General features: G+C 40.0%; 2 protein-coding genes across 6 annotated transcripts in view; one reads left to right on the top strand and one right to left on the bottom strand.

Annotated features, from left to right (window-relative positions):
* The window catches only part of LOC102527007 (olfactory receptor 2B2), a 187,042-nt gene that overhangs the window by 3,018 nt on the left and 170,691 nt on the right, over positions 1–13,333 (top strand). The window lies entirely within an intron of this gene.
* Positions 6,162–11,778, bottom strand: ZSCAN16 (zinc finger and SCAN domain containing 16). 5 transcript variants are annotated; one of them, XM_031688251.2, is made up of 4 exons: positions 11,684–11,778; positions 10,667–11,092; positions 9,564–9,702; positions 6,162–6,851 (listed from the first exon to the last, which is right to left on the bottom strand). In XM_031688251.2, the coding sequence occupies exons 2-4, from the start codon at positions 11,051–11,053 to the stop codon at positions 6,331–6,333; spliced, it is 1,047 nt and encodes a 348-aa protein (XP_031544111.2). In that variant the 5' UTR covers positions 11,054–11,092; positions 11,684–11,778; the 3' UTR covers positions 6,162–6,330. The 5 variants fall into 5 exon arrangements, with proteins under 5 accessions (XP_031544111.2, XP_015104238.2, XP_072801598.1 ...); XM_015248752.3 differs by having other exon boundaries at positions 10,667–11,131; positions 11,684–11,773; XM_072945497.1 differs by having other exon boundaries at positions 10,667–11,577; positions 11,684–11,767.

A 13,333-nucleotide genomic window follows, 5' to 3' on the forward strand; every position in this document is an offset into this window, starting at 1 on the left:
GGGGACCGCGCTCTAGGAAGCCGTAGGCCGCGAAACAGGCCTGTCTCCAAAGTCACTTTCGGGCCTCTCGAGGAATCCTGGAGGTTTCCACAAGTCCGCGGGTGGTCGACTTTGCGAGAACGCCCCCGCCGCCGTCACCTGCATCCAAACCCGCTGCCGGACAGTGCGCTCCCGGATCCCCCCAAAAGCGGGGCTCCTTTCTCCCAGTTGGGGCACCGGGCTTCTTTACAGCCGGGAACCCAAGTGCTTCTGGACCTGGGAGAGACCGGCCCCCTTTTTCAGTGCTCCCGCGATTCCGAGCCACTTCCGGTAGTTAACTGTTCCAGAGTGTCAGTGCTAGGAGCGGGGCTGGTGGCCGGGTTAACGGCCCTGGGAGCTGGGAACAGCCGGGAGACGGGGGCTGGCGGGTGAGTACGCGAGTGAGGGCGAGGAGGGTGCTGTTCTCCGCCAGAGGGCAGGTGGGACCGTTGGGGCTGGGATTGGGGTTAGGAATTTAGGGAGCAATTCAGAATTAGGGTAATTGTTAACACTGCGGGTATCATTTTAAAACTTACACAACAGCAACAAGGCAACGAATTCAGGAAGATCAGATATCAGTTAACTGATTTAAACAGCTTTGAGGGGAAGAATGCTGAATATGACGCTAAAAGACCTAACAGTGCTGTTAGTGGCGGCTAATACTAACAGCACTTACTATGTGCCAGGCACTGTTCTCAACCCATTACATTTAGTCACTTATGTATTTCCCACGTTTTTAGGTAGATGCCCTTATACCATTGTTTTACAAATGGGGAACCCGAGGCACAGAGAGAATAAGTGAATTAGCCAAGGTCATATAATTAGTAACTAGCAGAGCAACTCTTGGCATTCTGCTCTTAACCTCTACTGCCTTTCATTGATAACCTGATTTTATCAATTTAGGAAATGAGCTGTCCAGAAGGAAGTAGTTTGTACAGACATGTTATAGTATGAATGTATTCTATTACTATAGAATAGTAGTTCCAAATCTCATCAGGTTTGTTGACAATTTCCCTTTAGACAGAGGACTTAACAAAGGGTGCCTCTACAGAGTTTTAAGGAGAAAATAATACAATTTTTCATTTAACAAATTAATTAGGCCCAAACATGATTTCAAAGTCCCTTCTGTTCCATTTCTCTCTAGATTCTTTTCTGTTCTTATTAGGTTAAATCATTTGTAATTGCTGATATTGACTGTCTCTGACCTACAAAAAAGATAATTTCATACATTTAACCTAATAGTTAAACAAATACCTTTTTGTGTGAGAACCTAGGAGTCTATAACAATCTTTTAGCAGACTCTTCTGGCTTTATCGCCAAAACATACCTTGAACCTGCTTCTCTTCACGTCCTCTTTGGACCTATGTGTGTGCCACCACCTCCTCTCATCTGAAGTACTGCAGCAGCCTCTTGGCTCGTCTTGCGTCTGCTCTTTTCTCACTCTTGCTTCCCTAAGGGGCCAGAATGATCTTTTAAAAACAAAAATCAGATCATGGCCTTCCCTTCCAATGGTGCCCCATCATGTTTAGAATACATATCCTGGACCTCTCTAATGTTTATACTACATTCCCCTTAATCCAGTGCTTTAGACCCAATGACCTTCTTTCATTTCCTGTAAACACATCAGTTTCATTCCTCTTGTAGAAACTGCATTAGCTATTCCATTTGCCTGGCATGGTCTTCTGCAGAACTTCCCAAGGCTGGACATTTATATTTGTTAGGATGTCAGCTCTCCAGAAAAGCCTTTTCTGACTACTTGTAGTCATTCAGTTTCCTTTCAATTCGTGTTTATAGTCTATATACCACTATATATTTGTCTCCCCTTTCTGTAACACAGGCTTATAAAAGAGAGATCTTATTTATCTTGTTATATCATGCTATATCCCCAGTACCTAGAATAGGGGCACACAGCATACACTCAGTAAATACTTGTTGAATTAATGAATAAGAAGAAATAGGTAAGAAAAGTCCTTGGCACTACAGAACATAGCTGCACAGAACTGAGGTGGTTTGGAACATAGTGAATGGGACCTACCCTGAAGGTGAGGAGATCTTGATCAGTGCTGTCCAGTAAACAGGGATATAATGTGATCCACCTATGTAATATTAAGTTTTCTAGTAGCCACATTAAAAAATGTTAAAAGCCAGGTGAAATTAATTTTAATATATTTTAAGCCAGTATACCAAAATATTACTTTAAAATCTAATCAATATAAAACTTAGTAAAATATTTTACATTCCTTTTTTCATACTACCTCTTTGAAAGCAGGTGTTTATACTTATTGCACATTTCAATTCAGTTATTAAATTTTCATTGGAAATACTTAATCTATATTGAGATTACATAAAATTTTAAATGGAAAAAATAGATTTACATACTCAATTACTCCAAACATACTCAAAGATTTTCCAATAACTGAACTGAGTATCAGTTTTTAAATTTAAATTAATGAAAATGAAACAAAAAAATTTAGTTCCTCAGTTGCATAGCCACATTTCAAGTGCTTGAAAGCGACATGTACCTAGTGGCTAACGTATTGGACGGAGCAGATCTAGATCAAGAATAGTGTTTGTGGTTGGGTCAAGGGGCAAAGAAGAGGTATAGCACCAGAAGTATGGTATGGAAGGAAGAGGAAGGCCTAAAATGCAATGTAAGCTCTTTATTTGACAGATTCTTCCGGTTCTGAAGAGTTAAATTACGGCTTCCTTAAGTAGGCTACTTCTTTAGCATGATTACTGCATAGATTTTAGGTACTCTGGGAATCATTTTGTGGGGTAGTAAAAGGGTCTAGCAGTGCTGGTCATATAACATTCCCAAGTAAGAATCTTCTTATATATGATATGGAACAGTCATGAAAACCAGATTATGTTCCTATAGAACAGTGGTTCTTAACTTGGGGAGGGGGGAGTGTAGATTTTGCCTCTCGGAGCATTTACACTTCTTGAGAAATTTGTGCTTGTCATAAGTTAGGGTGCTGGTTGCATCTACTGGGTAGAGGCCAGGGATACTGCTAAACATCCCACAATGCAGAGGACAGCCCCCTACAACAATGAATTGTCTTGCTCAAAATGTCAATAAAACCAAGGTTGAGACACCTTGCTCTAGAGGATTTTAGTAAGAAAGACTGAGAGAACTGTTCTTTCAGAACTTAGTCTAACTGCCTTGTGATATTACTAAGGGGAGAACAGGTTGTTCTGAAGCATTTCAGTTTCTAGTGTTTTCACTGTTGATGGACTTTTTGATGAAACCATAACGAATCAATTTCATGCTCAGGATGAGATTGTAGACCCATTCAATAAAGATAACAAATAGCATGTGCTGTGCACACAAAACTCCATGACCTCAGGATAGGCTGATCCATTCACTTTTGTATGGCTTGTGTCCTGTGACCCAGTCTCAAATATAACTGATGTTAACATTAGAATTACTTGTCACTCTTTTCTCTTTCCCTCTCACCATCTCTTATTTTATCTTTGTTCCCTTCCCTGTACCCTTGTTCCTTTTATTATTCTTTTTGTTACATCTTTCTCCTCTCGTTTACCCCTCTTCACCAATGCCCATGCAGACCTACAACGTCCCCTCCTACCCCAACTCTCATCTATTTCCTCCCTTCATAGCTGCTGGGTCCTCACTCAGAATCACCAGTTTACCTCCATCCCGTCGGTGTCCTGAAGAGCTGCCCCGGTACTCCCTTTTGGTGCCGCTTAAAATCATTATGTTTTATTAGCTCATAAAAACTACAAGTTCTTGTCTCCTTCAAAAAAAAAAAAAAAAGACAGAAAAGAAAACTCCCTTCAAAAAAGATGGGAAGTGCTACACGTGTTTCTGACACAGCTATCTGAGAAACTGCCATGTTCAGGGTTCTTTAGAGCAGGTGCCATCATTCCAGGACAGCGCTCTGCTAGAACCCAGCGGTTCTGAGTGTCTAACATATTTCTCTCCAGTAACTGTGGCTGTGATTGAACTCAAAGCTCTTCTTTCCAAATGGTTGCATCCTCACCATATTTTTTCCCCTGTGTTTCTACAGACTCACTAGGACACTGCCTAATCCTTCATAGTACTAACAACTACTTAGATCTCCTTTAACCTCAAGCCTCCTTTGTCTTACGCCAGCAGTTATCCTAGGTCCCAATGGACTTTCTTCTCTTGCCACAATCACCCAGGCTGTCTCTGGCCTCAAATCTTTCTGTACTTCTCTCTTATCATTGCCTCTCTGTTTAGGATCGGATGGCAGACACTGGTGGCAATTTGGAATCAACACCAGACTAAAAAGGGTAGTGTGGTCTCAGTGCTCCAAACTACTCTTCACTCAGATTTTGAGGGTGTACAACTCTAAGCCTAGAACAATTCTTTGTACATAACAAGTATTCAAAACTACTTTCTACAATAAAAATATATTAAAAAAAAGAAATTGCAATAAAAAAATTTTAAAACTACTATCTAAATAGAATGTTCTAGCATACAGAGTATGTTAGAGGAAAATGTCTGTCATCGTCTTTACCAAATTTAGGAAAATTAATCCTGAGGTAGCCAAGATTATCTTTCTTACCATTGCAAAAGACTTTCTAAGTTCAAAGATAAGATCAGAAACATGAATATCTCCTTTAAAGACTGTGAACACCTTCTATGCATGACAGTGTTTTTCAGCAAGACTAAAGGTAAAGGGGGAAAAAGCCATCATTCAGTACCTAACTTTTTCATATAAGGATGTCTGTAATACTAAATATTTAAGAGTTTACTTTTCTCTTTATGACCAGTAAAAAAGAAAATCCTGTTTCAAATGCTTTTAAATATTGCTCAAATAAATTAAAAACAAGTATTAGTGTGAAACTTGATGTTTTAAAAAATCTGTATCAGTCAATGTATACATACAAAGTAAACTTTACATTTTTTTTTTAAAAGGAGTGTTATTTTCAAAAAACATAAAAGCTCAGTTTATCTTTATGGTGTTAAGAGGAATGATTTAAGATTCATCTTCCAACAGTAGTAGATACAAAATGATTCTGGTGGTTTTCCTACTCTCAAACACAATGCAAAAGCAAGTAAGTGTAATCAATGTCTTCAGTGAGAGATGAGATCACTTCCTGATCATTCTGGTGACGGTTATTCCTAGAATCAGTGGTTTGTGGCAGTTTGACTGTACTGTAAATTTGAATGTGTTGGCCTTTGGCCACAATTCCTGTCATGCAATAAAATTCTCAAACTAGGGATTTTAAAACTGTTGCAAATACGTACATGAAATGCTAATACATTCCAAAGCCAAAAAGCAAAAAGTTTGTTCACCTTATTAAAAATCTGAATGTCTTAAAGTATTGGTGTCCTGAGAGTCCCAGCTTCTCATTAGTATAGGGTAACTGACAAGGGATGCTACTGTGGTAATTACAGTCTTTTTAAAGATGAGGTAGTTATTTAAGCTTTCAATTTAGATTATTAGGCCATTGTATTTACTTAATAATCATGTTCCTCCTATTACAACATACTCTCTTTTTAAGGCTGAAAAAGTGTCACAAAGTTATTATTACTAAATTATTTCCTTATAGGATGTTTGTATTTTATCTCCTGTTGCCATTGCAGCCTCAAGTTATCTCTTATGCTACCTTCCTGAACTCAGAATCACATAATATCACAGCTGGAAGGTACCTTACCAGGAACTAATGTGACCAGCAATGTCCTTTAGAACTTTCTGCAGTGATAAAAATGGTCTCCATCTGTGCTGTCCATCACAGTAGCTGTTAGCCACACGTGGCTATTGAGTAGTTGAAACGTGGTGAATGTCACTGAGGAACTGAATTTTCCATTTCACTTGAGTTAATTTAGGCCATTATATTTAGGCCATTATTATATCAGTAATGATGGAGGGGAAATACATTGTTTTTGCTCTTAATTTCAAAAGCAGTTTTCACCTGTTTTAACTTAACACAACATACCTGGTGGGCCAGAAGGGGAAAATGAAGGCAGAAATCTTAATATTGTGCCTACAGTCATACACTGAATGTTCAAGTAAAGCGGAACCAGAGCCAAGAGGTAGAATTCACGTCTTTCAAACGGGAAACATGGTTATCTTGGGCTGCAAGTGAGCAATGCTGGCAAGGGACAAGGCTTTCTGAAAGAATTCTTAGTTCTTCCCAAGAAACTGAACTAATTTAGAAATAAAAGGAAATTCTACTTAGGTAGATTCTCTGGTGCCAAAGAAATTTTTAGTGATGATTGAAGCTTTGCCTACATTCAGGATACTCAAGGTCTCCAAGGTAGATTTCTCTGATAACTAGTTAGGCCTGAGTATCTAAAGAACTTTTGTTACTTCCACTGTATTAGTAGAGCTTATTTGCTGTATGAATTCTTTGATGTCTAATAAGGGCTGAACTTACGCGGAAGGGCCTCCCACACTCATCACATTCGTAGGGTTTTTCACCTGTGTGGATTCTCTGGTGCTGAATAAGACCTGTGCGCCCACTAAAATCTTTTCCACATTCTTTACATTTATAGGGTTTAACTCCAGTGTGTACTCTATGATGTCCAATGAGATGCGAGCGTTGAACGAAGGCTTTTCCACATTCATCACATTTATAGGGCTTCTCTCCAGTGTGAGTTCTCCTGTGTTTACTAAGGTCTGAGCTATGACTGAAACTTTTTCCACAGTCATCACATTTATAGCGTCGTCTTTCCCTCTGTTGCCACTCGAATCTGCCCTCACTTTCAATAGCATCTTTGGATTCAGGATACTGAGGAATGTCTTTGTTAAGTCTGTCGTTTATTTTCCCAAGGAATTCCATGTCTTTTGGTATATCTTCCTTCTGGGACAACTCTTCATTCTTAGCCCTGGCTTGATCACCTGTAACAAACAGTACACAAACAAGTCCTATTCTAGGTTTGAGAAGCAAAAAGCTTATGGAAGAAAGAACATATAAATGTTATAAATGTGTTATAAAAGTGAAAAGTCACATTACAGTACACAAATTAGATATATGGCACCATCAAAACACATATTGACAATATAGGGAAGAAATTAAAGAAAAGACCAGTAGGGAAGATTATTCGGGAATAGATTACGAAGAGAGGAAAAAGCAAAAATGTGGATCAAGGGGTTACCTGGCAGTCCTGTGCAAATGCAGAGTGGTAAATGGGGATTTACCACAGACGTGCCAAAGATAATTAAGAGGGAGAAACAGAGATTAGAAAACAGAAATGGGGAGGGAGTAAAATTTTGGAAGAAACTTGCAGGAGTCTAAATCATAGGTCGTCAGTGGGAGTAAAACCGAGTAAAGTGACTGGAGAAGGTAATGGGATTAGGGATCTGAGAGTAATGTAGTGAGCCATTAGCTAAAAGCAGAGAGAGAGCATGCAAGTCAGGATAAATGGAGGAAGATAAGCAGAAAGTGACAGTGGATGGTCTGGTGTATCTAAATCTAAATACCATGTTGTCTCTGGCTAGAAATTACAAGGATTGGATTAGAGCCAGAAGGCTCAGACTTCAGTCCCGGCTCTGCTGATAATTGTTTAAATGTTGGCAGATGATAACCATTTTGGTTTCCTTATCACCTCAGTGCCCTCCTCCTTACCTATTGTTTGATCAGATGAGGGGATGTACGACAAAGCATTTGCGTAAGTATAAAGTGTGGCAGAAGTACTGCTAAGCTAGTAGATTAATGATCATTAAGCAAACCACAGAAATCAGACACTCCTATAAGAAAAGTATTTTCAAACATCAACATATTGATTCACAGCTTCTTTTGGTTTCCTGTGCCTTACTGATGAGTATCTTTTTTTAAAAAAAAAAGGACACGGAGAGTTGGCAGTTGTGGTTGGTTCACCATCCTCAGGGATGAACCATTACCAGTCCTTAGGATGAGTCTGTCTCCCATAACTGTAGAAGATACCTGGAGAACAGTCTCTCACCAGGACTTCAAAAGACTTAAAAAATAAAAAGGGTCAGTTTTCCTTGGTCAGCAATTGAAATTAATAACCCTTAGACTTGCAATTGAACAATGTAAAGAATATTATATGGAAACTGCCAAATGTGAGCTTTTCTCATCTCAGGTACCTGCAGTCTCTTCTTAGCCAATTGGAATTTCAGGGCCTGGCTTATGTATCTCTTCCAAGTGCCAGCTAATCCTAGGCTAATCGGATTCTAGGAGATCTTGTTTCAGAATTGACAAAATTAGGAATATTTCATTCTAGCATCTTCTGTCAGTGCCAGTCTTCTAGTGTTATTTTGGCACGTCCAGGAGTCCTTATCACTTACATTCCAGATAACCCCAGCACTGTTGGTCACGGAGATGAGGATATGTCCATAAAAGCCAGTTGATTACTGTGTATAAGTTACTTGACACTCTGGGGGAAAGGACAAGCTTAATGCTGAGTGAAATCAAACTTGAACAGAGTTAAGGAGACTATCACTTAGTGTTAATGGAGAGTCAGTGTTGTGGGTTAATAGCATATCTACAGTAGAATTTAGCATTTTGACACGTTAAATTATTATTGTGACCTATTTCAAAAGTGCATGTCCTGTCTTTTCCCAAAGGTGGGGAGATTTTCTTAAATTTAAATTAAATTTCTTAAACTTCTTATTATATGGCTTCTCACAGAAAAGAGGTGAAGATTCTGCATAGTAAAGCCTGCTAATGCTTATTAAAATGGTCTGCTTCTTTCAGTTTCTGCCTCCTGAAACTATTCTTGCTAAGACATACTAACTTCTAAATGCTAAATTCAAGGGACTCTTATCAGTCCTTATCTTGTGTCCTGTTAGTAGCATTGGTTACATCTGGTGGAAACTCCTCCCTTGGCTTTGGTGACACCATCCTCTTCTGCTTCTCTTACCTCTTTGACAGTCCCTGCTCCCTCCTTTACAGAATCCTTTTCCTCCACCCAAACTTTAAGTGGTGGCATGCCTCAACATGTCATGGCCCTAATCCCCAATGTGACTGTATTTGGAAAAGAGGCCTTTAAGTAGATTATTAAGGTTAAGTAAAGTCATAAGGATGGGGCCCTAATCCAATAGGATTAGTGTCTTTATAAGAAGTGGAAGAGACAGCAGGACTGCTTGTGCACAGAGAAAGCCCGTGTGAAGACAGCAAATCTGCAAGCCAAGGAGAGTCCGCACAGAAACCCACCCTGCCAGCACCTTGATCTTGGACTTTCCAGCCTCCAGAATTGTCAGAAAATAAGTTTCTGCTGCTTAAGCCACCCAGGTTGTGGTATGCTGTTCTGGCAGCCTGAGCAGACTCATACAGAATGTCATATATTCTCCTGTTCAAATTGGAAATTAAAGGGAATTTGGAGCTAGAATCATCAGATAACAGAATTATAAGGTATTATTAACTTAAATGAGTTTTTAAATCCCATTCCCCACCCCTTGGGCCAAATAGCAGCTTTTAAGTCTAATAAAAAACTGAAATACAATTCTTTCCATGATAGGGAAAGGTAGGGAAATAAAATCTTCCACAGTGAGGTGAAAGACGAGGAAAACTGAAAAAGGAGAAGTAGAAAGCTCCCCTCTAACCTCAGGAACCAGCTCTTCCCTCACACACACAGAAATGCTCCTTACCATTCCTTTGGGACTCTCCAGATTCCTGCTCCTGCTGCGTCTTCTTGGGATGGACCTGGATAGTCAGTGACTCATGTGGCCTTCTCAAGGGGGCCAACTTGTCCAAAAGTGTGTCCTGTTTTTCTGAATTGGCTGGGGCCTGGAAACAATGACATATGATTGGGCTTGTAAGGTAGGTTTTGTGAAAGAACTGAAAACTTCAGAGAAAGAACAAACGAAGCATCTGTCAGGGACCAGGACCATAGACAAGGGGACAAATTCCCATTCAATTGCAAATGGCAATAATGACTAAAAATGAAGAGACAGAGGCTAATCTACAGTTCAGGACACTGGAGAATAAAATTCAGTGTCTCTAACAGTGCTGTGTGGAGGTCCAGAACCATAGAGCCTTGGGGCTTGAAAGGTATCTTAAAGATCATCTAATGCAACTTTCACCAAATGGGGGCATATCTTCTATAACTGTGAGGTCCAATATGGTATCCATTAGCAAAATGTGGTTACTGAGCACTTGAAATGTGGCTAGGACAAATTGAGATATGTGAAGTGTAAAATACATACCAAATTTGGAAAACTGAAATAAAAAAAGAATGTAAAATGCCTCATGTTTAATATTGATCACATTGGGTTAAATAAAATGTATTTAATTTCACTTGTTTTTATTTTTCACATATTTAATTACATATATTAAATGTATATTTAATTACATGTATTAAATGTGAATGGGTCACAGTTAGTACTGCTCTATAATATTCTTGTCATCTACTTGAAATCCATCTTGAAGAGGGGTATTTTATTACAAGGTTGCCTATTTTATGTCTACACCATGAATATAAGAAAATACTTCATTTTTCTCTGATACCTATTTGCCTTGCTACAGATTCTCACCAATCCTAGCCTTCCAAACAGACATAGAATCAGTCTTGTGTCTCTCTTTACTCAGCTACACTTTAGTTATTTGACACTGGCACTCAGGTCCCTCCCTAAGCCTGTTCTTCTCTAGAGTAACATATTAAATACCTTCAAGTGGTCTTTCATACGCTTTTTTGCTTTAGCTGGGTCCATATACCCTGATCTCTCACAGCCAAATGACTCCCTCTTCCCACCTGCTTTCGAGGTTCATCCAGCTCTCTCTCCAGATCCTCCAGCACAGTCACTGCCTCCTCTCCAGTCTCTGGATGGTGCGCCTGCACCCATGCTTGCAGGTCTCTAGGAAGAATGCTCAGGAACTGTTCAAGCACCAGCAAGTCTAAAATCTGCTCCTTTGTGTGGCATTCTGGCCTCAGCCACTTGCGGCAAAGTTCCCAGAGCTGGGTGAGGGCTTCACGGGGCCCAGGTGCATCCTGATAGCAGAGCTTCCTAAAGTGCTGCCTGAAGAGTTCCCTTCTGTGAGGACTATACTTCTGTGAGGTGGAGTCCTGTCCCCAGTAATGGTCTTCTGCCTTAAATAGTAAGAGTCCTTTTTGTTTCTCAGGTTCCGGGGAGGTGGCCATTCTGGGCTGTTTTTCAGGTGATGAATCCTGTATCTGGGACTGATTCAGATGTTTTAGAATCTTGTGTCAGAGAAAACTCTGTTACCATAGAGAAATGACAAAAGCCGCGGAGATCATCAACACACACTAATAAAGGCAAGCAACCAGAACAGAGTAAAGTCTATTAGGAGGCTATAAATAATAACACTAAAGAAGGAACATGGATTTGAATCAGCTCTGTTGTGTAATTTTGAGTTTCTATAAAAATTCCCATGTTTCTCATAGGGATGATGTGTAGATCAAATAGGAATGTATGCAAAGTCCTTGGCCAGGCAGCAAGTAATAAACGCGAAGTATTAATAGCTTTGTTAAAAAGCCCTTTCATTTCACAACCTGAGATGTACGGGTCCCTAGGATTCTGCAGTTGTGAGGTACGTGCTCCAACTCAGGAAGAGGGTTAGGTGGATGCCCTCACAGAACCACTCGCAACCAGTGTTCCCCTTTCCGTTCTTCAAAAAGGTCGGCCCAAGTCCTCTCTCGCAGGTCTGTGAGGAGGGAGGGGATCGCCAGCGAGAGGTGAGGGAAGGGGGATGCTGCTGATCACGACTATGCCCAGCCCCATCCTCCACCCAGGAGCGGGGAGAGACTCACCTGGCACGGAGAGGAACAGGTGCGACAACTGGCGTCCTTTGGACCGCCGAACAAAGGCTAGACTCAAACCGACCAATCGGCGCCCGGCCGCTGTCGGCAGGGCACTTCCGGTCCGCTCTAGGAAGCCTTGCCTCGGTGGCCGCGGCCGGGCTTCCCTCCGCCCCTCTAGCCGGTGGAGGACCCGGTTCTTGTATGTTTGCCTGATGCGGCTACGGCGCCCGCAAGACGGATTTCTTTGCTCTTAAAAAACAAAACAAAACCAAAAATAAGAACCCCGAAAACCTTTTTCCCTCTCAAGATTTTTTTGATTTAATTGTTAAATAAGTAATATGAATATGTAATGCAGTTACATGGTTCAGTATTTAGAAAGAATAGATATCCCCCTGCATCTAGTTTTGACAACCAACATTTTTTGTCACATATGGCTGTATCTTTCCGTCGATGTATTATGTATTTATAGATTCCACCCTCTCCCCAAAACACACACACACACACACACCCCTATATATCTGTTGCCTGAAATAATCCTATATATCTGTTGCCTGAAATAAATGAGCAGCCTAAAAGTTATGTTTTATTTGGTGGACATTTCTGAGGACTCGAACCCCTTTGAGCCTAAGATGACAGCCTCTCAGATCTCTCAGAGAGACTGCTCTGAAGAGGCAGGGGAGGAGCTAGGATATATATAGGAGCTTTACAACAAAGACTAGGTAGTTGTAACATTAAAATGTTACTTAACTAAAGAAAACTAGACATCTCAAGTTAAAGAATTTAGCGCTTTTCTCTGTATGGGAGGAAGCAAACATTTGGGTTCATTGAATTCATTCCTTTGACAAGCACCTAGCTATCTAGGGCCAAAATTCTGTCTTTTCTTACTGAGTCCTCTCAGAGAGCACCATTGTAAGTGGCTGCAGAGGCCGGGCTGCAGGCTTGTCTTCACTGGGGGTGTTGGCAGCCACTGATGACTTGATTTCATCATTCTTTGTTTACTGATATGGTTTGCAGTATTTTTCATTCACAATTTCAGTCAACAAAGCCAATAGAAAAATTGGCAAAGGACTTAAGGTGGCATTTACAGAACACAAATATTGATAGACAATAATGATTATTAAAGAGCATTCAAGTTCACTACTTAAAGAATTTAAAAGAATAATGAGCTTTTAAAAATCCTTCAGATTACTAAAGACAGAAAGATTGATAATATTCAATACTGGAAACACAGGCACTGTTAGTTGTACATTTTTGGAAGGCAAGACCTATTAAAGTTAATATGTCTACACCCCTTGATCCAGCAACTTAGCTTTTTTGAGTTATATATATAAAATAATGTGTACAAAGAAACTTTTTTTAAAATTTAAATTGGAAAACCCAAATATCCAACATTTGGGAATTTAAATTTCTATGTGTCCAATTTTTTAAAATAAATTCACCATCCCACCACTTATGCAACTTATTTATTATGTTGTTTATTGTAGTGTGTTATTGTTTTTCTTTATTTACTTTTTTGTTTGCTTATTTACTTTTTTAAAGTGGAGGTACTGGGGATTGAACCCAGGACCTCGTGCATACTAAACACGCTCTTTACCGCTGAGCAGTATCTACCTCTACCCAATCATTTTTAAAGCTAAAAACTAAAAGATGCCAAAGGCA

This window comes from Vicugna pacos, chromosome 20 (genome assembly GCF_048564905.1).
Source record: "Vicugna pacos chromosome 20, VicPac4, whole genome shotgun sequence".
Lineage (NCBI taxonomy): Eukaryota > Metazoa > Chordata > Mammalia > Artiodactyla > Camelidae > Vicugna > Vicugna pacos.